Genomic DNA, 26,925 nt, shown 5'->3' with positions numbered 1-26,925 from the left:
CACAGTAACTCTGAATATATGTTATTCTCTCTCCTAAACATGAAAGATGTTTCATTGCACAATATAAACGCTGATGTTGGGAGAACTTCACAGGATTGGTCATAAAACACATTTTTATTGATGCTACCATGTACCACTAGTCTAGACAAATGGTCCTCTCCACCCTGAATACTGCATTTATTGCTCAGGAATGTTACTTACAAGAAAGAAGCTGTCTTTGTCCTTGATGGCTGGCATTGCAGGTCTGCTCCCCTGTGGTACCTTAACCACCCTATGTTTTATTTGTTCACAGGGTAGCCCTAGTTCCTTGAGAGTCCAGCAGATCCTGGATGCTTGTGGTAAACCATGGCAGCTGATGATAAGGTGGCCATTCTAACTGACGATGAAGAGGAACAGAAGAGAAAGTATGTGCTTGCAGATCCTTTCAATGGCATTTCCAAGGATCAAGACTTGCCACCCAATAATGAATCCCCTTCAACAGAGACAACCACTGCCCCAGATGAAGAGCTGGATTGGTTAGAAAAGCACTGTGTCAAAATAAACAACGATCTTCTGATCTCAAAGGTCTTTTATTTTTTCTTCTATTCCGCATATGGCTCTCTCTACCCCTTGCTGCCCGTGTACTACAAGCAGCTGGGTATGACCCCCAGCCAGAGTGGACTTCTGGTGGGCATCAGGTACTTTATTGAGTTTTGCAGTGCTCCCTTCTGGGGAGTGGTGGCAGATCGCTTCAAGAAAGGCAAGATTGTCCTCCTGTTTTCACTTTTGTGCTGGGTTTTGTTCAACCTGGGCATTGGATTTGTGAGACCAGCCACCTTAAGATGTGTACCAAAGGGCCTTCCCCCTGCACATCCCACCAACGCAAGCAGCCTTTTAACAACAATCCTGCAAAACACCTCCATGTCTTCTCCATTAACCACAGTGAGTGCTGCATCCCCGAAAGTTCGTGGGAGGAGAGACCTGGTCACTTCCAGTTCAGTCACTTTGGAAACGACAGGGACACCTAATCCTGAAGTAACATTCCTGGTACCTACACAGAGCAATGGTGAGGATTTTACCTTGGAGAACAGTACCCATTTGATTTTGACCGCCACTAGCCCAGCCTCACTAGGAAACACAACTCTGAGCACCACCCCAGCTTCCATCAGCACAAAGCCGATGCCTTCTGACCAAGTTGTGCTCGTTTATGATCAACAAGAAGTAGAGGCCATCTTTCTACTCATTCTGCTGGTTGTCATAATAGGAGAATTTTTCAGTGCTTCCTCTGTCACCATTGTGGACACCATAACTCTGCAGTACCTTGGCAAACACCGGGACCGCTATGGATTGCAGCGTATGTGGGGGTCTCTGGGCTGGGGCCTGGCTATGCTCTCCGTGGGAATTGGCATTGACTATACTCACACAGAAGTTGCCATTGAAGGTCAAGGATGTAAAGCTCCAGAGTACAAGAACTACAGGATCGTTTTCATTGTTTTTGGTGTCCTCATGACAATGGCTCTGATTGTGGCCACCCAGTTTCGATTTCATTACGCGCACTTCAAGCAAGATGAAAATAAGAGAAAAGAGGTCGAGATCTCACAGGTGGACAGAAATGCCTCCAATGAATCTTCAGATAACACTCCTACCAGTATGAGCCAGTCACAGTCTTTCAGTTTTTGGGACCTAATTAAACTGCTGTGCAGTATCCAGTATGGCTCCGTGCTCTTCGTGGCCTGGTTCATGGGGTTTGGATATGGCTTTGTGTTCACCTTTCTGTACTGGCACTTGGAAGACCTGAATGGCACCACCACTCTCTTTGGAGTTTGTTCTGTGCTCAGTCACGTGTCTGAGCTGACTGCCTATTTCTTCAGCCACAAACTCATTGAATTGGTTGGTCACATCAGGTAAGATGGCAGCAATCATTAAAGAGCCGTACAAAAAATGGTGACTCTCAGGCTCAACCCTTGTGCTACAAAGTGAAACTCAAGCTAATATTTTTTTTAATTCATGCTCAGTTATGTGGCTCACATGATGGATTTTTTTTTGTTATTTTAAGAGTTGAAAATGCTCTGAAATGCTTGCTTTGCATTTGAGTTGCATGTTAGTATGTGCTTTCTGCCTGGCACCATAACCTTTTGCAGATGGTTCCAGAAAATATCCTTTTTCCCTGATGCATCGCTCTGAGATCTTTGCAAATTGCCATCCATTCAAAGTTTGTCTGTTTTGACATACAAATACCATTAGTTTTTCAGTTTTTTTCCTGTGAGTAGCAGCATTCTGCAAACCTCCTGCTTTAGCCTAGTTCCCCATGCAGGGCAGTTCACTGCCCCCACGGTAGCCTGGAAAGGTGTCAAGGTGTCAGCTGCAGGCTGAGAGGGGAGAAGCTGAGCTTCGGAAACGAGGCGAGCACCTCCTGTGTACATGGCCTCGTAATCAGACTCTGGGTGTTGGCAGAATGAGGTTGCAGCCTGGCAGTGTCACTTACTAGTTCAGGGCTTGCTCTCCTCCTTCAGTTGCAGTGTGTGTGTCAGCTATGAAGTGAGATGGCTGCAGGGCTTGTCCTGTTGTTTTTGCCTTGTGTAAGTGAAAGCGACTGCTTCCAGCATATTAGTGAACATTGGTTTCCAGTAAATTCACTAAATTGACTTAATAGCCTTCTAAAACCCTCTACTACTCTTTAAAAAAAGCACAGGGGAGGAAAGATGGGGAAAATCTGAGTTAATGAAGATGTAAAGGTGGTTTTTTAAATACTTACTCAGGTATTCTGTGCATATAAGTTCAGACTGTGTTGTTAGCATCATATCCTTTCCAAATACCCAGTTTATAATCATACAGTCATTGAGATGTAAGTATTTTTAATCTGTTTGCACTGTTCTTTTTGTGTATTCTGTTCTAAGGTCTTGCTCTTTGTTTTGCTTTTATTGGGATGAATATTTTTATTCATTTGCCCTCTACTAAAAATGTTTGAGATGTTTAGCACAATAATTTGAGAGATTACTTAAAAGATGGCGTTCTTTCTTACTTGAAACTGAGGAGGGTCTCTTTACTTAGAGTTAGTCTTAATCTCTGAATTTGACAATAATTAGTAAGAGAAAATGACACCTTGCATGCAAAGCCTGGAGGAAGGATATGATGATGGAGGAGTGGTGAGAACATATCACAGTCCTCATAGCTAAATATAGCTTGGGTATGCTCTTTCAGTGTATATTGTAGTACAAAATTCAGGCTTAGACTTCAGCTAAAGAATGAAAACCAGAAGAGTGGTAGGATTGTGAACAAGATTAAATGGAGGGGATGTGAGCATTGGCCCAGCGAAAAGAAGGATGATAAGAGGGGATTAGCTCCTTTTTTTTTTTTTTTGCTAAACCCGGATCAAAATTGAATTGTTTAAACACTAGTCCCTGTTTGCTATGAAACAGCATTCTACATACCTACACCTGGGAAATGTATATTAGTCATATTTTAGTGTTATCTAATGCTTGTGTTTAGTCATCACAGTTTGAGATGACTCCTCCTGGTTGCCTGCCACCTTGTACTTTCTGAACTTTGTGTCTTTGTGTGTTTGAGAGGAAGCAAGCTTTTTTTTTCTTCCCCAAAGAAATATGGATGGGAGTTCATAGCTCATCTTCTTTTACAGTTCTGTATATGTGTTGTCTGCTGCCTTCTAGTGCAGATAATAATTTTCCTATTAGGAATAAAGTTCCAATAGCCTCCAACTCCATATACTTAGCCAGAAGCATTCAGTGTTGGTATTTTATTTATTTTTTTAATAGCTCAAAATTCCTTTCCTCCTGGTTGTTGGACTTCTAGATGTAGACGTTCTTTCTGAAGCATTTGAATATTGTCATTCAATTTTTCTTTCTGTGCTGAGTGTTTCAAGACAGGCATGAGTACCAGAATTGCATGTGTTGTCACAGTAGCAGGAAAAAATGCTACTGAATATCCTTTGTGGAACTGCAAGGAAATGGGCTTTACACCTTATCAGACAAGCTCAGTTTCCCTTTTCAAGTCTTAAAAATCTTTCTGTTTCTACCATTGTATGTGGTGGTATATAAAACCCTTACAACAGTTTGGAACCTCTTATGTTTTCACAGTTTTTTTAAACTAATGTTCAAATTATTGTCCAAGCATTTTACACATGACCATATTAAATATCTGCTGATTAAAATGCCCAATTTCTGACCTCATTAGCTCTGCTATTCATACACTTGTGCAGTGCATGTGTGCTTCTGGTGTTTCTTTGAGAGAGGGTATTAGGAAGAAGTTGTTTACTCTGAGGGGGTGAGGCCCTGGCACAGGTTGCCCAGAGAAGCTGTGGCTGCCCCATCTCTGGAAGTGTCCAAGACCAGGTTGGATGGGGCTTTGAACAACCTGGCCTAATGAATGGTGTCCCTGCCTATGGCTGAGGGGTTGGAACAAGGTGATCTTTAAGGTGCCTTCCAACCCAAACCATTTGTGATACTATGAGCAAAAAAATGTACAAAACTGGCTATTAAATACTTAGACCCCACCTGGTGTAGAAGCACTCAAAACTGCTAGTCACTTAAAAAGATGATGTCAAGCTCTGAAAATAACTTCCTACTTGAGGTTAGGCTAGAATGTGTTTGTGTGACCACAGTTCCAGCATGTGAGCTTTTATGGGAAGCAGAGACTGGTAGTCATGGCTGTAAACAGCTCAGACTCCTTGTCACAAATATAGATTCAGTGCTTTAAATGTTTAACCTGTGAAGTGAGTATGGTAGCAGTGTGGGTGCTGCATATAGGGTTCATAAGGAACATCTGTTTACATTTTCCATTTAGGTCTGATAGGGAGCCTAAGTGATTATTATAAATGCATTTTTGAAAAGACTCTGTAAATATACAAAAGTTTTTGTGTGACGTACCCTATTTATAGAAATCTTCATAAACTGTAATTTACCTAAAATTCTGTACATATATGCTAACAAATTAAGAGGTAGATCCTGACTAAATTGCTGCTCTTAAATTCCAAACCCAAATCTTTCTGCAAATGTAACATGTTGGAAAAACAGGTAGGTGAGTGGTTAGTGATGGTGGAAGAGCTCTGAAGCAGCAGGAGGTCACATCTCTGGTGTGGCTGTGTTAGGGAACAGCTGAGATAGGAAAACAGTTCTTGGAGAACAGACAGAGTTTTTGCTAGACAAAAGTGAAATTAAGCTGTCTAGACCTCATCCTAAACAGAGAGGTGCATCTGTACTGCTGCTGAGGAAAAACAAATGTGTATGTGAGGCCATTCCTTTGTATTCCTCAAAGTATGCATCACCCTGGGCCTTTCTAGTAGGGAGGACAGGAGCCTGCAGACCTTGTGAGTTTGGTTACCTTTTGAGGCTGATGTGTCCTAATACATTTCAGAAATGTGGTTGTACATAAGAGCTACATTAAGTTGTGGCTATGAAAGGAACCAAGTTATTTGTTTGGAACAGAAGGCATTAATTAAAGAATGAGATGAAATTTATGATTCACAGCACAAAGAACAAGTTTGTTCTCATTATTGTATAACAGTGAACTTTTTCATGGCTTCCCATGTTTTCTTCCTTGAATGCTTGGGCTTTTGTTGCCTAAAGGCAGCTTAAACCAGCTATTCATGGACCTCACATGTATCTGGAAGCAGCACAGCTTGGTTTGATCTATGACTGAGGGGGGATGACTTCCTGCCAGCTTGCCCGACTTGCTGAAAGTAAATTCATCTTGTTGTGAAATGCACAGGCCTTTTTTGATATCACTGACATGATAAAAACCCTGGTAGTGGATTTTTCACTGTCAACATGTGTATTTGGAGACCTCAGATGTTGACAAGATGCTGTGTTTTTGTGAGGGTGTCTCACTAGATTTTCCAGTGGTTCTGTACCATTTAATTATTGGTGTGCATTTGTAGAAAAACTAACTGAAAAAGCAGCACAAAGAATAAAGAGCCCTTTCACAAGGTCAGTGCTTCACCTTAATTGCATTTATTTCACTTATGCCCAACCAAGGTTCAGACAACAAGCCCTATTGGGACAACAAATTACCCTTGTCGCTGAAAAAAATCTTTAAAGGTTGCAATAGCACCCTTTTTCAAGCTGTAAACATGTTTTCAATTAAGTCTTTGTTTCCCAAGATCCATCTAAAAATAAGAGGAAGATAGCTGGATGAATGAGCACCCCAGAGGGAAGCTGTGCTAAATCTAAGAACTGGAAGGGAAGACTCATCAGGTTAAATGTGCAATGGGAAATGCACTTCACAAATAGTCTTTGTATTTCATTGTTTAAAAGCTGTTGTAAGAATTTTTGTTGGTTTTTTTTCCCTCTAAATTCTGAGATGCAGCATCTGCTGCTTTTCAACAGGATGGCTAAGTTTTATCCTGAGGCATGTTGTTATAAACCATATTGCTTCTGTGGGATGTGTTTTAGAGTAGTTCTGAGCAGTTTGTAGATACTGGGACTATAAACTTATATTAATTGGGTTAAAATTAATTCCTTTAATACAAACCTGCTCCAGGCTTTCATTGAAATAGCAGAATGAATCTCTGGATGATTAGAAAAGCAGGTTGTTTGGAAAGGATGTTGAATGCTCTCAGAAATGCTCTCTCTGAAACACAATCCCATTTAGAGTGTGGCATAGAACTACAGAGCTCAATTAAAAGCTCAGTGGGTTTGCTGTCTCTTTTTCTATTAGGATTTTGAATGTGTTGAATGGGCAGGAGGAGAGTTTATGTTTGGGTGTAGGACTTGAAGGATATATTTTCTGTTGAGCAAATGCTTTAGACTGGCAAACCGTATGCATGCAAATAACTTCTAAATCAGTAAGCTGTATTATAACATACCAGAAAGGGAAAGTGCAGACTGTCCTGACTTCTCCTTTCTCTGTTTCCCTTAGAGTGCTTTATATTGGCCTTGCCTGTAACACAGCACGATACATCTACATCTCCTACCTGGAAAATGCCTGGACTGTTCTTCCGATGGAAGTGCTTCAAGGTAAGACCTTCCAGCACAAGATCAAGTGCTCCCATGTATCTTGTTTTCAAGTGAGCTATGATTAAATAAAAAATCTGGTATTTCTCTATTGTTTTGACCACAAATACCCCAGAAGATGCAGGTTCATAAAACACATAAACCATTACTGTTTATCCTGGGAAATATTTGACGTCAAAAGGGTGGGTGTGCATTTGATTGTGCACAGTTCTGTGTTTATTCAAACAGAACTGTGTGAGACCAACACACCCTTTAAATAAACAAAGAGACAGAAGCATGAGCTATGAGGGTACACCCCTACTGCAAATCCTGTTTGGTGATGAATGTGAACGTCATTAAATGCCAGAGGTTGCAGTCCTTGAAAGGATGCCGCAAAAAACCTCCAAACATAGTCTGGGTCATTCTGTCTCTGTTAAATATTTCAGGTTTTTAGTTCCATCAGTACTTTCAGATTATAGAATTTTTGTTTTAATAGCTAGATCAGAAGTTCTCTCAGTGCTTTCTCAATGGTAAGAGAACTTATTAAAGAGACATGCCCTTTCACGAACTTAGTTACAAGGATAGAGGTGTGGTCTATTGACAAGTAACTTGAGTCCTGTTTTCAAATCCTGTTGTAGAAATCTGTAAGAACTTCATTGCAATGTTAAAGTATACATTGTTCTTGCTTAGTTTTTATGACCTTTTTTTTGTGTCTTTTTTGTGACCTTTTGTTGTGGTGGGTGCCACTTCTCAAAACCATGAAAAAGTGGAACTGTTTTACTTCCTATTTCTTCAATATTTGAAGAGTTCCATTTTTGCCATCTTTTTAAAACCAGTATTTTGGTTTTATATAATAATATTTAGAATTTTTTCCTCAGATTATACTTAGAAGTTTTATTCTTCTGTGTGCAGCATAACTTGAATTTAAATTAACTTTTTCTACGATACTTACAGAAATCTTTGTAAGGTAGACTTTGAGTTACAAAATGCCATTAGAGAGCACTGGGTGGACTCTACATACACACAGAGAGATCCATTTGTGTCCTTGTTCCTTAACATTCCAAGCTAATAAAACACAGTTTATCATATTATAATTGCCACAACAGCAAGCTTCTGAATTTTGTTATTAAAAAAGCCCCCAAACCACAACTATTGAATTGATGCTACATTGTTCATACCAAGTGTTAAAATAGGAATGTGTTACAAAGAAACTGAAGAATGATTTGTGTTATACTCCCACCTGCTCAAACATCTAGGAAAAACAAATGATAAACACAAAGCTTTGGATGTTGCCTTTTAGCTAATCCAAAAATATCCCATATCAAAATATAGGAAAAAACCCTTGTGGTTTCACCAATACAGCCATAAGTTTGTGCCGGCAGAATCCTGTAAGTCATGGCTGAAAAAGAAGTTTCTTGCACTTTGAATGTAGTTTTTATTCTGCTGAAATTTCAATATGAATTGCACAATACATAGGTTTGCCTTTACATAGACCAAGAGTACGCAGTACACAAGTCCTGAATAATTGAGATTTGAAGAAAAAATGAAGGACCTTCAAAATAATACTTTGTCATAAATGTATCTGCCAGATGTTACCATATTTTTAGCCACTGCTGAATCATGGCTTCCTTGGTTAATCTGGCTATTTGCAGTTATTTATAGTCAGCAAATGAGAGAGCTAAACCCAAACCAAACCCACGCACAGCTCCCCCACCCAGCCCCAGGTCTCTGTGTTCTGTGTGCCCTTTTCAGACGTCATTTGTTGGTCCCTGATGTCCATGGGTGCCCCGTGTGTGTCTAAGCGCTGCCACTGCATTTGTGGGATTCCAGTCATCCCATTCAGTGTTGCCAAATGGGGGATCAAGGTTATCTTTTTAGAAGTACTGCTGACTTCCCCCCCCTCCTTTATCCATTCCCTTCCTGCTCTTACCAGTTTTCATCTTTTCTAGAGTTCTGTTTTTTTTCTGCAGCAGTTCCAAGTCCTGTTTCTTTGGGCTCTGCTTGCTCTCCTGTATAACCACTGTATTGTCAGTGGCAGTAAGAAGTGATACCTTAAAGAAATTTGGTGAGGTGGAAGCTCTTATTGTTAAGTGAGCTTGTTGACAGAGGGAAGCAAGAGTTGGAGCTGTTTTCTTTATGTAAGGATTAGAAGTATTGAGAACCAAAAAAGAGTAGATTGTGTACAACATGTGTGCACCATGTGGGCCATCAAGTTGACAGGTCTTTGGAACCCCTTGGTGAAGTCCTTGCTCTAATTGTGCAGAACTTTTTTCCAGGAAGCTGTCACATTCTATGTAAACTCCTCAGCTTGAGGGGTTTTAAGGCTAACAGAAGTTTTAGTTGACTTCTGTAAAAAATTTCTTTTTCTGTACAATATGTTCCTGCAATACAAGCAGGATTATCCCCATGTGCTGTTGCTGGAGGGCATGGAGACCTTTCTGGGAGATGACTCTGCACAGACTGCATCTATTGATTGTAATAAGAACCATGCTGTGTTCCAGCTGCTGTTTGTAGATGGAATGAGGACAGCTCTCATTGCATTGCACTCTCAAAGGAGTAAATGAGATTTAAACTCACTTCTCAATACAAAGTTTTCAACCACTGTGCTGTATTGACTTGCACAGGCAATGTATGAAAATAAGAGCTAAGGCTGAATCTGTAATAACTGAAGATTTCAAGACATCCTTGTAAATCATATATATCTATATATATTGCACACAAGCAATCTTGTTCATTTGGCACTTAGCAGATAAAGTTTTGCTATGCTAGTTAGCTGCAATTTATTGTTCCAGGGCACTGGTCCAGGTTCTCTGATAACAGCTATGCTAGCTCACCAGTTTGCATGACAGGAATTTTTCTAAATTACAAAACCATCTTGTTAACCTGAAAATGAGCTGTTTTCACTTGGCAGTTACTCAGCAAACTCCAAAACAAGTACTATTCTAAGAAGTGACTCCTACTGATGTTCCAGCAACACGGTTATGTCTAGAGAGCAAAGAGTTTGGCCTTTGGCTGACAATAATTATGATGCATATTTCTCTTGAAATATATTTGGATCTCCAAATCTTCAGCTCACGGTTTACATATGAATTATCCTAAATTCACTAAAATTACAAGCATCACTCTAGGGTTGCTGCACTTGTTGGAACTGTTGTGCAGATGATGAAATGGTGGTTAGTGGTTTTAGCAAATAATGTCACAATATATATAGTGAGCAACTTCTTTTAAAAAGAATTGTGGTTAGCAGTAACAGTAATCCACACCAGACTTCTTATGTGAGTTGTGGTAAAAACTGTTTCAAATAGCTACTGTTGTATAAATAATAAAAATCACATTAATAATGTACACACACTAAAATAAAAAGACTGTGCCTTTAAAGGCAAGTGTAGTGAGCTGATTTAAAGGTATGGATTTGTTTTCAGAGAAACTGAGAACACTGTGTTCTAGTGGGGCTTGCACTGCTAAAGATGAAAACATCCAAGAACCTGTTGGTTAAGTTACGGCCATTTGTGTTCAAACAAACTCCGTTCAAATAATTTCTGATGTGGTTTTTATTTGCCTGGCTTTAAGAATTGGCTTGCTCTTAACAGCCAATAAAACTGCATGTTTTATGTTAATTTATGTACTTTCTAAAGCAAAACCACTTTACCTATATTAAATTAGCTCTGCTTTGTTATTGGGACAGCTCTTGGTTGCTATATGCAAGGCATCCATGGATCTGCATTAAAGAAAGTAGAGACTCAGTGAGTTTTAAAGCTCTTTAAGCTTTTTGCATGGAAAATCTGTGAGTTTTAAAGCCTTAAACTCTAAATGGTAAGGTAACATAGACTCATTTTAATGCAAGCTTTTTGTTATTCAATACAGGGATGTACTAGTACCAAAACCTTGAGACAGAGATACGTGCACATATATATGTGTAATACCCAAAACTTGAGGAGTTTTGAGTTTGATTTTGAGTGAATTTGACCTGGACAGCCTGGTGGACATCTAACATGTGTGTACCTGCACTATATCAATTTCATATAGTGCTATTGCTCATTTCACCTAAGCAAAATCCACATTATTCTGTATGTTACAAAAATGTGTTTTCTTGCTCTTAGGAGTCTTCAGCCTAAATGCCTAAGTAATTATTGATTGTCCAACTGTTCATTACTAAGTCAAGTGTAGAGGACAGAAACATGTTGACTGAATCATCAGTTGTGCCAATATTTGTTTAAAACTGAGGCAGTAGAGCTTAGGAATTGGTAAACTGTGATGGCTATTTTTAATACCTCTGAAATAAGGAAAAAAAATTCCCACTCAATCTGAGGGTGGCAAAATAGTTCATTCTTATTTAATGTGTGATGAAGTACAAAACTGTTTTGTTTTTCTAACTTCTCCACAACCCTGCCTTTGCCTGTCCTGTCCTTCCCCACTCTACACAGGCCCCCAGGCAGGTGCTCCAAGGGGAGGGCTCCACCTGCAGCCAGCCTCCCACGCTGAGGGCCATGTGCTGGCTGTCCCTTAGCTCTCCTGCAGGAGGAAAAAGTGTCCCCAACCCCACATCTGCTGGGTAGATAAACCTGAATGTGCTGGGTAGAAACCCCAAATCTGCTGGGTAGACACCTGCACAGTCTCTGCTGAGGGCTGGGGCTGCCATGGGGCTGGGCTTGGTGGCAGTGAGGACTGGGGCTGTCATTGGGCCATGGTTGATGGCACTGAGGACTGAGGCTGTCATTGGGCCATAGTTGATGGCACTGAGGACTGGGGCTGCCATGGGGCTGGGGTTGGTGGCAGTGAGGACTGGGGCTGTCATTGGGCCATGGTTGGTGGCACTGAGGATGGCTGCTGCAGGAGTGGGTGAAGTGGTGGTAGCGCCCACGCAGGATGCAGGCACAGGGCAGGATGCAGCTGCAGCAGGAGGAAGGCACAGTGACTCTGCCTCTCAACAGCAGCCATGGAAAGTGATGTCTTTGGCCTACCCTGAGGAGCTTGTGTGCTGTTCTCATCTGGACCATTCCGTGCTAAATGCAGAGTGTGTTGGTGTTGAGTTCAGCAAGAGTTTGCTGGGAGGCGCTGGGTTTTTGCGGGGAGTGAGAAGGGCAGGAAGGGATTAATTCTTGCCTCTGAAATGGAATGGATATCTCTGATACTGTTTGGATTTTATGACCTTTGTGCTGCCTTCACTGTGGTGGTAAGGAGACTGCTGAGAGGCATCGATGCTTTAATTGCCTGCAGCTTGTGAAACTGGGACTGTATTCCAAAGGCTCTGGGTCACTCTGAAGGCACAATGAATCTGGCAGAGAGACTTGTCTCCCTAGGGACTGTGTCTCCAGAAGAGAACTGAGGTCATCTTAGAGGAGAAAGAGCTTTTGACAGTCTGTGCAGAAGGACTTGTCCTGTCTCTCTGTGGCTTGGTTGCCAGTATCACATTACCAAAAGCCGATTTGTACTTCACAGACATTTGTCACTGGAGGGTTTTTGTTGTTTTTCTCTCCACGTGCTCCAGCTCCAGTGCAGTTGCCCAGATGTTGTGTTGGCCACCTGTGGCCCTGGTGCTCCCGCTGATGTCTGTTTCTGCAGGTGTCACACATGCAGCTATCTGGGCAGCCTGCATCTCGTACCTGAGCGCGGCCGTGCCTCCGGAGCTGAGGACATCAGCACAGGGAATACTGCAAGGCCTGCACCTGGGGCTGGGCAGAGGATGTGGAGCCATGGTTGGAGGAGTTTTGGTCAACTACTTCGGTAAGCAAAAGTAATATTGAAAATTTCAGTTTTATTTATTCTGGTTTTACTGAACTGCTGGCTTTAAACTTATTTATGCTGTAGGTATTGTTATATGTTAAAGAGTTATACACTTTGTATGGATCACAGGATCATAGAACTTCTCAGGCTGGGGAGGGCCCTGAGATCTCCAGTCCAGGCCCCTGATCAAAGCAAGGTCAGCACTGCATTCAGACCAAATTCTTTTTCTTGGCTTTGTTCTGTCAGTGATCCAGATTGATTCAATATGTTACACCTAGACATTTCATTATTGTGTCAAATACCTAACCTCATCTGTAAGATGAATGAATCCTTTATGAGAGAATAGGTTGATACTATAAAGCCTCTCGATGAACAAATGAGAATCTAATTACTTGCTTAAAAATCCTTTACAAAGCCTGTTGAAGAAGTGATGGGGGAGGAAAATGTAATGAAACAAGCTAATAAGAGTCTGCATGGGCAATACATAACCAAGAAGCACATAATGCTGACTCATTTTATTTTATTAAGTAGGTTCTCAATTTAGGGAAAAAAATCTCATTACAGGTCCTGCTGCCACATTCAGAGGAATAGGGATGGCTTGTTTAGTGATTCTGCTTCTGTTTGCACTGATCCAGTGGATGTTGGTTCCTGATGAAGAAGAAGGTAAATATTCATGTCACAGAGACACTACAGAATTAGAAGTAGTGAAAAAAAGATCTCTCTGTAGCTGCTCCTGCAGCTTTACTTTTGTATCTTTGGTGTCTGAGCTTGGATTTTGACAAAACCGTTCATTTTCAAGTGGGAAGTTTTTGTCTTGAGCAGTGAAGAAATTGAAGTGGTGTGCTGCTGCTGCTACAAGAAGGGCAGCATCGAGTTCTTGAGTGTCCATAGAAGAAAAGCATGATATATTTTGCTGCCTGTATGTCCTCTCAGTTCTGAGAATCCTTAGGTTAGTCTTCACAGCTGTAGTGAGTCATTTCAGTTGCATCAATTCGTTAAGGTCACCTCAGTCCCACTTTGTGCTCTCATATTCAGTCAAAGCCACCTGCTAGAAATTGTAGAGGTGGCTTCAGAGGACAAAAAATTTTATAGATTTTTTTTTAAACCTGAGAGGTATCTCCTCTCTGGGGGAACTTGAACTTTTTAATCTCTATCAATATAAAGGCTAACCAGAAACTAAATTCTTGTAGCAAAGTTAGGGGTTTACTGTGACTATAATTCTCACAAAGACAATAAAACTCTGGCTAACTGTGAAAAGTCATGAATTTTTGAGCTGCTTTTTACCCAAATACTTTCCAGTATGAGTTCTGAGTATGAAATGAAAATTAGTTTTCTTTAGCTGGAATATTAAATTATCAAGCTGCCTGTACTGAAGTGTTCAAATATATATTTTGCTAGTATTTACCTCACCTGTGTTCAAATGATAATGGCAAAAAATGGAAAGGTGAAAAGGCTATTTGCTGCTTCACTTTCCCATCAGCAGTCAGTTAATTACACATGAATCTACAAAAGGCCAGTTTGTTCACAGTGGCCTTGTTCTCTTTGTTTCTGTCCTTGGTTTTCATTTAATACACACTACCCATTTTAACAGTGTGTATGTTAATTTAAAGCATGACAGTAATTAGGCTGCTTTCAAGCAGACCAGTTGGATGAGTAAAATGAAACATGTGGTCAAGTGTGTGCAGGATGAGTCTCCTCGTTTCTTCACTTCTTGAGAACATCCAGCCCTTGCTTAAAATATCCAGTACTATCTAGGAGTTTGTAAACCAAATGTGTAAAAGTAATTCTATAATTTTGAAAGAAAGATCTTGTTAATCTGTAAAATATTTTCTTTGGAAAAAATATTTTTTTCAAAGTTCACAGAATGTGTTTTTTTACAGAGAGCAAAGAGCTATTACTGAAAATAACCCCCAGTTACTAAAAATCTGTTTAATTATTTTTTGTATGAATACTCTGGCTCTTCAAGATTGTAAGGCATGCTGGGTTGGGTCATGGCAGTCATTTTATGGATGACATTTCAAGATAGTTACAAAAACTATTACAGTTTATTGCAAGACCTGAGATGTAAAGGTCTCTTGGGAGAATTTCTTCCTTTACCTGAAACTCTTTGACAGATACTTTGTGTCTTCCAGTGTGTCACCACCCTTAATTCTTGTCTCACTAACTGCATAACTCCATAGGAACTCTTTGCTGCAAGCAACTGGAGTTTTTCATGCTCCTCAGCCCCTGTGCAAGGCCCAGCAGCCGTGCTCATCAGGCAGCAGCCACGTTTCCCTAACCAGACTGTGCTGGGTCTGGCTCCTGGTGGCTGTGCCAGTGCTCTGCTTTCAGGGCAGTGATAACCACAGTGTGAAAGCTCATGCTCATTGTCTGCTTCATCAGGGTTGTTCTTTTTTAAGCTTGTTGGCTTTGCCAGTGATGATTTTGTTTTAAACTCCAGAAAAGACAATGCTGGCGGAAAGGATTCCAGTGCCTTCCAGTCCTGTTCCCATAGCAACTATTGACCTTGTGCAGCAGCAGTCGGAAGATATCATGCCTAGGACTGAGCCCAGACTCCCTCCAAAGAAAACTAAACACCAAGAAGAGCAAGAGGATGTGAACAAGCCTGCCTGGGGCATCAGTTCTTCTCCGTGGGTCACCTTAGCTTATGCTGTCTACCAGATAAAAGAGATGGTTAAACTATCCAAAACCAATCCCACTCCTGAGAATCAGCCTTTACAGGTAATCTTCTAATGTTCAGGAAGCTCTTATGTAATTTTAGAAGCTTTGAAACCTTTATAGCTCTGTAACTCTGTTAGTACCTGGTAGGTATTTTCTGTCAGCTTGTAGTAAAACTGGACTTGTGACACAGTAGTTGAAATACTGCATGAAGTAGAGTTGTTTTCTATGTATAATGTAGCAGGAATAACTTTGCAAGTAGTATCTTCCTGAAGATGGTAGGAGAAGAGACATAGAAAGGGACTCTATTTTACAGACTTGGATATATTTGTATTCCCTTTAAGTTTACATTTCTTTTCATAGTAGTTGGAATCTGCAGGTTATGCATTTTGTAAAATTTACAAGGTGATAATTGAACATGAAGATGCACAACTGCTTAACAGACTGTAAAATTAATTTTAATTAGTTTTGCTTCCTTAGATGATGCTGTCATACATGTACTTGGCTGCTCTGTGCCAGACAGCTACAGAACCTTCTTTTCAAATGAAGTTCATCTCTTTTTTTACCTAGAGTTACACCAGATAAGAGCCATCCTGGGACTTAAAATATTTGGTGGCTGGTGCTTATTGTGCACCATTACCATCCTCTTCAGTCTCCCCACAGAGCAGCTTATAATAGCTGCCTCAGTGGTTGGATGGGCTTGGATCTTGAACTTGTAATGCTCTGGCCATGCAAGAGCACACTGCTAAGCCAAGTAGGGAGGTGCTGTCAGTCAGGGTTTGGAACAGCATGGTCAGTCTGAGCCCTGTGTTTACCTGTCTGAAGTTCAGAGTGGGTGAGGTTCCTTCTTGCACCCAGTAGGCGTAAACACAGAAATGCTTTTTCCACAAGTGCTGTCTTTAGAAATGGGTAATTTGGGATGTGAGTGTGAATCAGCAGAGCTGGGTGTAGGAATTTAACCTGGTCAGTGACCTCCTGCCTTTCTTACTTGACTTTGTTCTTGGAAATGTGTTAGAGGCGTGCTTTAGGTTGGCTGGGGGTTTTTGTTTGGTTTTGACCTTTCCAGAGTCAAAGAATGTGAGCTGAAGATATCACAAGGTCTCTGACTTCAAAGTAATGTGTCCAGACAAACTGCTCAGTTTCCCATTGCAAATGTCCTCAGGGTCTTGGTTAGTGTAAGCTGCCCTCTGTTAAATCAGAGCAAAGAAGTTACACAGAAGTCAGGCAATGGACATGGCAAGAAAATGATGTTTTGCAGGTGTGTGGTGTCTGAGAGTGACTTGTCCAGCACTGCCAGACACAACCCAGCTGCTTCCCTGAGCACTGTGAAGTGCCAGAAGGTCTTTTGTGCCTGTTCTCTATGGCACATGTTCTCTTCACAATGCTTTTATTCCTGTAAAAATACAGTGCTGATACAAAAGTACTTCTTGTTAATGTGCCAAAATTCAATGCACCAAGAAAATTACATCTTTTTCTTCATCATGTATATTCTCCAAAATTTCTCATCCTTCCTTCAGTGCTCCAAGAGGACAAACTTGCTTCAAAATATTTCAGGTTTTGTGCCCAGACATTTATTTTAGGCTGATGATATTAAAATACTGAAACCAGGAACAGGCTGTCAAGCTCTCTTACTGAATTTGTTAAATAGCTTCCTTAAAATGAAAATAGATCATTTGGAAGGAGGGTCAGTGCACAGAGATTTAGTGACAAAAATGATTCCTTCTTATTTCATTAAGATTTTGGATTAGTTTTGCTTCTGCTTGCTCAAAGTCCTTCAAACAAAAGGACATACTAGCCTTATTCTCTGTGCTTCAGTGCAAAACAAATAATTATAGGCAGTGCATCACCTTCTAATGAAATGTGTTAGTGTGGAGATTTGCATTTGGAATGTACCTGGTGTTTAAATGTTCTCTCATGTTCCCTGATAAGGCTTGTTTGAGAAGACTGGATAGATTTGTACATCAATACAGCAAAAATTCTGCCAGTCAGAAAGTCTGAGCAGTATCTTGGGGAGGGTGAGATCAACTGAGAAAAACTGTATTTAAGAAGCATGAAAAAAAAAAGTTATAGACTTGCTTAGTCATAAGAATTATCTTGTCTAAACACTTTGAAGACCAGTTAATTGTTTTTTTCCCCTTGAAACACAAGTTTGTTTTTTGCATGCTTCTTGGGAAAGTGCAGTTAGGAAAAGATATGGAAGGTAAGCTGCTGTCTGCTTGCTATTAGTGTCATCTGGATTTAAATGTACTACTTTTGCTTTGCTGCTTTAAATTTGACTCTTTTTTTATGTTGTGGGCATTCAAAGCAAGTGCTTTGTGACGTTCCAGCAGTGCCTGAATGCATCTGGGGGGTGCCAGTGGGGACAGTGTCCTGAGTATTTATGTTAACTTTTGGCATGCAATCCTTTCCCCTCTTTCTAGAAAACCAATGAGAATTGCAGTGCTTCATCAGCCAGCTCAGCAAGACAACCCCAAAATCCAAGAGATTCTGAGCAGTCCAGAAACTGTTCAGCACCAACAGCTGCAGCACCATCAGATTCCCAAGCAGATGGCAGCCGTGTGGTGTCGGATGGTGATGCTCAGCCTGCTGCTGCAGGGCCCTGAGGTGCGCTCATCTTACCAAATCCAGTGCATGGAATTCTGCTTCTCACCTGGGAAACGCTGGAGTAGGAGCTCAAAAGTAGGACTTCCTTCATCTTAACAATCATAACGTGATGCAGTGCAAGCTTTTAACTATATAAAGAATATTCATATGACTACACAGAGCAACGTGAGCAGGGAAGCCAAAAGGTCGGATTCTTGAGGGAAGTGATGTGGCCAGATCAAATGGTAGGAAGAATTCTCAGCTGCTTTGCTGAAGCTGAGTCAAGTGCTATGAAATTTCTTTGCCATCTGTGGAAGAAAGGGAGTTCACTCCTCATTTGTTGAGGTACAGTGTGTCTGACTCGACTGGATAATTTTTTTTCTTTAAATTTATTCCCAAATCAAAACTAAATTACTTTTTAAGAGAGACACTGAATTTCCCTGAATAGTCTATCAGAAAATACATGAGCTAATAATTCTAGGAATGTCATGAAAGTGTCTCTGGAAAGGTTTCTCAGAAACAGAGTAGCTTAAGAAAGTGTATCTTAATATCATGGTGAGGGATGAAGTAAACCACATGCATATTCAAAGAATATGTTTCTGAAGCTCTTGTTCTGTTGTTTGAGATGGAAGTTTAGTTCAGCAAAGCAAAGGTTTTGAACTGATGTTTTAGTGCAACACAAAAGCTGGAGGAAGGCTTCTGAAGAAGTTACCCTCTATGCTTGCAGCCCTGCAGGTGGGCATAAGGTTGTGTGCATTTGAGTAATTTTAGGTTTGATGTTATATTGAGACAAGAGTCTTTCATCTAGATTGCACAGCCTGAGATTGATCAGTGATCTTTTTGGGTTTTTTATTTCATCATCTGTACAGGGGTTTATTTAATGCAGTGTAGTTATTATGGTTATTTATTAAGAAAAAAGTAAGCTTTAAGTGCCTAGGGAAGGTGGGGGGGTAGGGAGGAATCACCTAAAAATCTTAAATGTTTAGGATTATGGGGCAAAGTAGTGGATGCAGAAATCAAGTAGAGTGAGATTCTCAGGAGGAAGCAAATGTAACTCAATTGCAGTATGTTTAGGAAGTTACTTTGCCCAATGTCAAGACACTGGAGGACTTTGGATTATGTTTTGTTATGCTTCTTAATACTGTCTGCAGCCAGCTCGTGCTGGTGCATAGTGGAAATTGCTGCTGGAGGGAAATCCTCGGGCTCAGGGAAGAGTCAGGGGGGTTTAGTCAGGACAGTGTTTTGGCCCATTTTCTTAGATGAGCAGCTTGTTCCCGGGAGATGCTGAGCACTCTGCTCCCATGGGACTGGGGGAGCCCTGCTCAGCTGCCCTCCTGGAAGTGAGATATGTGTGAGGTACGAGGCCTTCCATGGGGAAGGTGCTGCTGGGGGACTGAGCCAGAGGCAAGGCCAGCAGGAGCCCAGAGTCAGGGAGAGGAAGGTGGCAGCAGCTGAGCAGGAAAGGGGGTGCCCAGGTTTACCCACTTTGACAACTTTTAGCTTGACTGAAGGGGTGTCCCGTAGCTGTGCTTTAGCTGTGCTTTTAGAACAACCCACGTTCTGGCAGTGCCTGGGACCAACACCATAGACAATAAAAAGAAACATCAATGACTAGCCACTAGTTACTTTTTTTGCACTTGAACTTAATGTACTGTACTCACATAAATCCTCATGACTTGTCTAAGTGTCCTTTAAAATCAGAAATGTATTTATTGTATGTTTGTATAACTTGGGGGAGAACTAAAGACTGAACAGGTGACAGGACAGAAGGATGCTAAACATCATCTTGAGGCTAACCAACCATTTGTTGAGTTCATGCTGTATGGTGTTACCTCAGCTGCTACTGCATAGCACCTGGATTGTGAAGTGAAGAGCTTGTACACTGTGTTTACACTTCAGAATTGTGTATTTGAAATGCCTGCTCTTTTTGGAATTGTATAGTCATTCTATGTTGCAAAATGGACATGTACACCTGGATTTTGATATTTGTGAAACTGTAAAAACTGTGGTAAGAAATATAAAATATCCATAACATATTTAATAGTATCAACATGAACTTTTATTTTATTTGTTCATATTAGTGTCAGCAGTGAACGTAACCAACCTGAAGTGAAAATAATTCAGTGATAATGACCTTTTACTAAAGTCACTGGAGGATGCTGAACCAAGAGCTTGGGAAGTACTCTTGCACTGTGTTAAAATAGTATTTGATAATAAAATCTGACTGTAGGCACCAGTTCCCTTCTGTGGGGTCAGGGACTGTAAGGGACACAAACCCATGTGCGTTGTAAACTGGTCAGTGTGAACGAGTGCAGGGCATCACTGTGAACACTGCAGAGACCAGAGAAAAATGTAACATCCTTTGTTAAGGGAGAAAGGCTTTTGTAAGAGTTAGGGCAATGGATTAATGCCTAGATTCTGTTCCTAGATTTTCTAGCTGAAAACCAAAACAACAGTACTCAACAATTGTGTTTCAGTAAGGCTGTGTCATCTCCACATATCACAGGAGCACTGTGCAAGTGAACAGGGCTCCAGTGACAGCAGCTGCTTTTTGGTGGGTTTTGTTTATGAAACCCTTTCAGTGTTGGAACAGGCTCGGGAGGATTTTTAAGGTGACTATTAGCTACCCACTAAGGTAGCCATCATCTTTCTCCTGTTGCTGCCATTCTGTTTTGCAAGTATTTAATAGTCTCCTGCTCTATTTTGGATAGTATTTACCCATCCCTGCCAAACAATGGATCTCACAACTACATACAGCGTGAGTTGATTCTTATTTAATTTTTATTGCTTTTTAACTTTTTTCCTCGTTGAAGTAGGTGTACCTGGTATTCTTCTAAAACATGTAATTACCAAAACTAACGGGGGGGAGGGCTTATGTAAATACATGTTATGTATTTACATGCCCCCATATTATGGAAGGGTAATCATCTCTACCTCACTAAAGAGAGGACATTCAAAAACCTGTTTGTTTAAGCTCAGACAAATCTGATTCTCTTCCTTGGCCTCAAATTTCTTGGATGGAGCTCTTGGCTAACTATGAAATACACTGAAAAAAACCTCTGTACTTCAAAACCAGCAAAAAACATTAAGACATCTTTTTGAGTATCCTTTGCCTAATCTGTAATGATTTTAAGTACTCCATTTTCATGATGGTGACACAAAGATAAAATAAATCTGATTTGGTTTATGGTCATTTCAGGGGGGAGTTTTCACCCTTCTCCCAAACCAGCCAAGATAATGAGGCCTTCCTCTGTTTTCACAACTGCTTGTTGCTAGTGCCAGAGCCCCCCAAGCCAAACCTGACTTCCTGAGTGTGGGTGGCAATTTAGCTGTGGATTTGGTAGCACCAGCCAAAGGTGAGTCTTGCTGCTAGTAGCCTTCCTAAACAGAACCCTTGCTCTGTTTTTGGATGCTCTTGACTTAACAGCGAGTGCATTTTGGATCACCTGCTTGATGTGGCTTTTCTCTGCTAAACATGCTTTAGATTCTGTATAGGTACTTAAAATTTTATGGCACTAAAGGGTGTTAAGTGTCTTTTCACTGTAAAATTGAAGTGTTTCTTTTAAACTGAAGCAATATAAGGGAGAAAAGACCACATCAGTAAGGCTTTCAAGCACCAACTCTGAGTCCTTTGTTACACAGAGGAGCTCTTGGATTATGGTATGGCCACACTTCTTAGCACCATTGGAGGTAACAGGTTTTGTCTGCTGCACCGATGGACAAGGAGAACCCAGGACAGCACCTGCACTGCTGAAGTCATGCTGCACCACTAGGCATGTTACAAGGAACAGACAGCCCTTTTAAAGCAGATAGATCCCAGTCTGACATGCCTTTCTTGAGCACCAACTGCTCCCCATTGCTCACAGTTCCCAGTGGCTTTGTGAGATCAGATGGTGAATTAACAGTCTTTTGTCTTCTGCAGTTTGTAATACAGTAAAGGAAAACAGCAAAGTGAGAACAGAAGAATACAGGGAGGGAGAGTCTAAAGAACAAAAGAAATGACATCTGCAGATGGGTGAACTGGGGTACATACTGCTCCCTAGCCCAGGACTGTGTAATACATAAACTGAAAGACACATGACTGCCTAAATTTCTCTCTGGGCCTCCCCACTTCTCCTGTGAGAAGTCCCCCAGATGGCTGAGAAGGAGAAGGTAAAAGCCAGGTTTTACCCTCGTTGTTTTGCAGGAATGATTTTCTGCTTCTTACTCAGTGAACAAACTACTGAGTACTCTGAGGCCAGTGGAGCTCTGTGTGGGTTATGTGCATTCCCAGTTCCAGGCTCACAGCAGCACTCTGGCTCTGCTAATAGCAGTTTCTCCAAGCAGCTGAAACAGCTTCAGCCTTTGTGGACTTTTTGGAGCTCTGCAGAGGCCTGGAATGGACAGCAGCACCTGCCTGAGGTAAGTTGACACTGAAACTGAAGGCAATAGCAAAAATGTTTAGGGATGGAAAACCTCTCCTAAACCATTGTCACAGGTGGAGAAGCAGAGGGCTAGAGAAAGGTTAGCAGAAGATCTGTACAAGAGGGAAGAAATTATGTAAATAAACGAAGACTTGGAAAGAACAAAATGCAGTGTAACTACAGCAGAGGTCAAGAATGGAATAATATGGGCATAGGGTGAACAATCAGGCAGCATTCTGAGGAGCAAGGGGAACTTAAAACAGAGGCAGAGGCAGGACGAAGCTAACTGACCAGCCCAGCCAGAAGGGGAAACAAACCTCGTTCAGCTGCATTAACTCTCTATAAAAGTCTCACAAACAACGAACACAGTTTATCGACACTCTAAAAGCATTATCAGAAGTCTTGACATAGAGGGTACTTAGTAAAAGGAAGAGTATTAAAAATGGTTTTTCCTCCCTCTAGTGCTCAGCACAGAGGACTTGATGATGGAAAAAAACAGATTCTCTGTTTACTAGAGGTAGCGTTCTTGGTAAAAGAAGGCATCCTGGTGGACAGGCTGTCTCCAGTACTTGCCTTGGAAATACACAATGTTTGTTTCCCTAGTGAAAATACCCATAGCATGAGATTCCTCTTCACTTGAACAGCCCCTACGGTAGTCAGGTAACATTGGTGATACAGGAAAGAGTTTTTTTCAAAAATCCTGCTTTGTCCACCAGCAACCACAAGAAAAGGCCAAGTGTGAGTTCTCATTCTGTATCCTCCCTTTCTAGAAGAAGTGTGTTTTCTGTCTCTTTGTTGCTGTTGTTATTTTTCAAAGCTCAGAGCAGCTCAGTAGCATATGGAAATGGAATTTGTGTATGCATTTCATTTTCATTTTCCTCATCTTCTTCATGGACAGAATTAGCTGGCTCATCTTGCTCAAACTGTGCCCTTGTCTCAAAGAGCTGCTCTTCCAGGAAGAAGCTCCCAATGCCATACTGCTCATCATGCGCCTTTGTTTCTGCAGCTGAGACGTGGGGAGATCCCAGAACAAAAGCTGCAAACCTGACAATTTTTGAAAGGGAGAAGTTATCAACTGAGAAATTAAAAGAAGAAATACTGTAAATTCTAGGGGTATTTGCTATTTAGGAAGGAGTGTTGTAAGGACATCCCCACAGGCAGTGCAGATGAGAGGAAGTTCCAATAATGGATGGCTACAAGCACAAAGATTGGTTTTCCCAGCTCATCTTTTCAGTATTTTCTGTAGAAGTAACTTTTGCTCTTCTGGAAACCATCTGCAAGGTCTTGTGACTAAGCAAGAAGATCTAACTTCGTTTTCACATCTTGTCAGTACTTGCAGGGTAATCCAGACTAACCATTTGTACAGTGGGGTAGTTGGTACTTTAGCTTCTAAAAATAAATTAAAACTGTAGCATATTTGAGACAAAGGCTGTAAGAATTCAGGTGCATTGATATTGCTAATGAAAGGAAAAAATGAAAATTCTGCACTCCTACGTTGTATGTAGTCGCCTTGTTGCTGGTGCTGTGTGTGCACTGTGGGCAAGCTGAGCTCAAGTCTTCCCAAACAATTCCTGCCTCTAGTGAAGCTGGAGCTGCAGATTGGGAATTCTGCAGCTGCTCCAAGTAAATGCCAGAACAAAGCATGAACTTAGCACTGTCCCTATACTGCAATCCCCCACAAATCTTCCTTTCAGTGGGCAACTCCATTGAGGAGAGAGAACAGAGCTGGAGGTTTCTGGCAAGAGTGTGGGAACAGACGGCAGTTCTGACACCTGGGTAAGTGTCGACAGCATCAGAGAAATGTATGAAAAAGGAAATGCAGCTACATTCTGGAGTTCTGGTAAACTGATCAATAATTTACATTTCAGACTTAACATTTCTGTGAGATGAATGTCGTCACCTCGCTGTTCTTGGAAGCTCTGTTAGTCTAAATGGGGAACAGTTTGCCTTGGGATGAACCACAGTCTGATGCTTAATGGGAGCTGGGAAGGGTTCTCCAAATCTGATTGTTGCTGGTTCTCCTTTTTATTTCCCTTTTCACAACCAGTGAACAGTCTATAACAACTCTATTAATGAAATGATGGCTAGAAAATATGTGTGTCTCAAGTTGTTTTGTACATTTGGTGGTATTTAGTTCTACAATACAACAGTAAGCTTTCACTTTTTTCCCTCTCCATCATTCTAAAGGCAAGCAGCTTAGAAAGTAAGACTGTTTAACAGTAAATCTATAAAACCTGGCAGAGAGGCTGTCTATGTGCCAGTCCAAGGAAGATGAAGGTTCTGAAACTGGGTTTAACTTGTTACTGAATAAATTCCAAACTGATTGGGGTTCCTTTAAAATGGTGACACTTGGTTCTGTGGCAAGGACTAAGTCTTTGTGGCTGGCTAATATATGAAACTCTGCTTCTGATCTCTTCAAGTTTTTGTTTTGATGAGAATACACTGTTATGATTCATTTTATACTCTACAGGGTTTTCTGGCTTTGCTTGCTTGACCCTTCCTGAACTATATTTGTCGTAGGTTTATCTCTTAAGCTATACATGGCACAACTCTTCTACCTGTTCTACTTGCTCATTGCAGGTATTGATTTCTTTATCTGTATTCTTAGTCTTAGATAGTGATACTTCAATAATGGGATTCCCTGACTGTGCAGATTTGCAGTTGGAGAGCTTAATATAGGTAATATTTGAGTATGTATCTTCACCGTGCCCCAGTTTTACACCACAGAAAAGAGCACCACTCTAAAACCTGAAGCAGGGCAATTTCACTGGTTATAGAGCCACCAGGGTCTCTGCAAGAGCTTATAGAAGCACTGTAGGAACCCTTTAAGTTCTGTTGACCATGAATCAGCCGTGAAGGTCTGCAAATTCCCAAGAGTAATTTGCGGTCAGGGAGGAACAAACACAAATTTAATGCCACCAACGAGTAATACCCTCGAGAGGTGTGGCTGTGGTCCTGAGTGGGACATGCAAGATAAACACACCTGGAACAGTGCCTGAAGTGGCATTTAGATCTGCAGTGTGCCGAGGTGTGCAATGTGTTTCCTGTTTTAGAGAAGCCAAGTTTTCTTACCTGTGTGGAGCCTGGAGTTTGGATACAGCTATCCATGATGGGAAGTCAGGGCTCCTGCAGAACGAGCGCAGCTCCTCCAGAGCTCTGATCGTTTCACTTTCACCTTGTTCTCGATACTCCTCTTCAGTAAGGTATTTAAACACCAATTTTTTTGATTTCAAGTGATGCTTCATTTTTCTAGAACAAAATTAAAATAACCAGTATTTATAAAGTCTTCTGCCATGTAATTATCTGCCCTTTTTCTCTATACCTGCTATTAAAATGCATTAGTCACCTCTACCCTTTTAAGAGAACAAGCTGCATTCTTACATTTGAAGGCAAGGTATGTAATGTTTGCTAACCTGTTTACCCTAGGTCTTAACCAAAGCTGTAGAATTTCACATGATATTTAATGAGCTTCAGATGAGCTTTAGATCAGGTCCTTATTGTGTATGCATGGACTAGAATCTCACAGAATTTAAGAGATGGCTGCTTGCTCAGCCATTTTAAGGTGCAAAATGCAAAATGTGTCTGTGCAGAGACATGGGCTGAATCAAAACTCAGTCTGCATATGTTACATCAAAGATAAGCAATGCTCTAAGCCTGTTGTGAGTTGTTCATGTTGTTTACTAGCTAGCTTCTCTTAAATCTTGCTCTGAATTACAAAACTGAGTAGTCTGAGGCCAAAATGTTTACAATCTGATGGTTTTTTAGCTGCTGCGTAGCGATGTATAATATAATTAGATATAAATTAGAAAGTGTGCCATGTTCTGTTTCCTTCTGTCAACTGCTTTCAATTTAAATGTTGTGATGAGTTAAGATAAGCAAGGGCTGGATGCCCATAAAACTTTCAGCTCTGTATAAAAACACCTGCTCCAACATCAGCAGCATTCAACTTTCCTTCTTATATCCCTTTAAAGCAGAGAACTGTAGTAGTTGTTTAGGTCAAATGGTGAAGGGTCTTGCTGGCTCAGTGAGATCTACTGTTCTTAACAATAAATACTTCAAGACTTTAAATTATTTTGATATATTTGCTGCTCTGAACTGTGTATCTGGCATCGTGGCCTCACAGTTTGGTGCTGTGACTTAAGGATTTTGAAACAGAAAAATTCAAAAGCCCTTTTCATTCTCCTAAGAGAGATTACTTGAAAAGCCGTATTTCTTTATAGAAGCATCAGTTCATAAAAACCAAAAAGAAAGAACTACATGAAGAATAAACTACAGTGTTTCAGAGTAAAACTTGAAAGTAAAAGTAAAACTTGTGGCCACATCATACTGATTCTAGAGCATTCTGAACCTGTTTACAACAGATGCTGATCTTACATGTTGCTTTTGAAACAGCTGTTGCTCCTCAGCTGCAGGCAAAAATTGGTCTACAACAAATGACAAATTCTACCTAAAATAAAAACACTTCAACTCAGGCCACTTCATACTTCAGCATGTAAAAAGAGAAGGTAAGACTAAAGCAGTATGTTCTTCAAAACTAAACAGCATGTATAAAAAAAAATAGGAAACCCAAATTATTTGTTTTTTTATTATTCTGGTTATGCCTGTTCTAGCCTTTGCCTCTTCCTACTTCT

The 26,925-nt window shown here is 40.9% G+C and overlaps 2 protein-coding genes across 4 annotated transcripts in view; one reads left to right on the top strand and one right to left on the bottom strand.

The window, feature by feature from the left end:
• The first annotated feature begins 296 nt into the window (after positions 1 to 296).
• On the top strand, positions 297 to 19,937 carry MFSD6 (major facilitator superfamily domain containing 6). 2 transcript variants are annotated; one of them, XM_031055930.1, is made up of 7 exons: positions 297 to 1,883; positions 6,853 to 6,950; positions 12,489 to 12,650; positions 13,215 to 13,313; positions 15,091 to 15,371; positions 17,490 to 17,508; positions 17,729 to 17,862. In XM_031055930.1, the coding sequence occupies exons 1-7, from the start codon at positions 346 to 348 to the stop codon at positions 17,737 to 17,739; spliced, it is 2,208 nt and encodes a 735-aa protein (XP_030911790.1). In that variant the 5' UTR covers positions 297 to 345; the 3' UTR covers positions 17,740 to 17,862. The 2 variants fall into 2 exon arrangements, with proteins under 2 accessions (XP_030911790.1, XP_030911787.1); XM_031055927.1 differs by lacking the exon at positions 17,490 to 17,508 and having other exon boundaries at positions 17,729 to 19,937.
• The window catches only part of NEMP2 (nuclear envelope integral membrane protein 2), a 19,476-nt gene continuing 5,704 nt past the window's right edge, over positions 13,154 to 26,925 (bottom strand). Inside the window, exons 7-8 of one of the 2 annotated variants that reach the window (XM_031055942.1) lie at positions 25,367 to 25,543; positions 13,154 to 13,298 (exon numbers count right to left, since the gene is read on the bottom strand). In XM_031055942.1, the coding sequence (XP_030911802.1) occupies positions 13,253 to 13,298; positions 25,367 to 25,543 (223 nt within the window). In that variant the 3' untranslated portion in view covers positions 13,154 to 13,252. Of the gene's footprint in view, positions 13,299 to 19,927; positions 23,339 to 25,366; positions 25,544 to 26,925 lie in introns of those variants that run through there. The other variant, XM_031055937.1, reaches the window with a different exon arrangement.

Source organism: Geospiza fortis, unplaced genomic scaffold, assembly GCF_000277835.1.
Source record: "Geospiza fortis unplaced genomic scaffold, GeoFor_1.0 scaffold112, whole genome shotgun sequence".
Classification (NCBI taxonomy): Eukaryota; Metazoa; Chordata; class Aves; order Passeriformes; family Thraupidae; genus Geospiza; species Geospiza fortis.
This window is presented reverse-complemented; position numbering and strand designations above follow the sequence as displayed.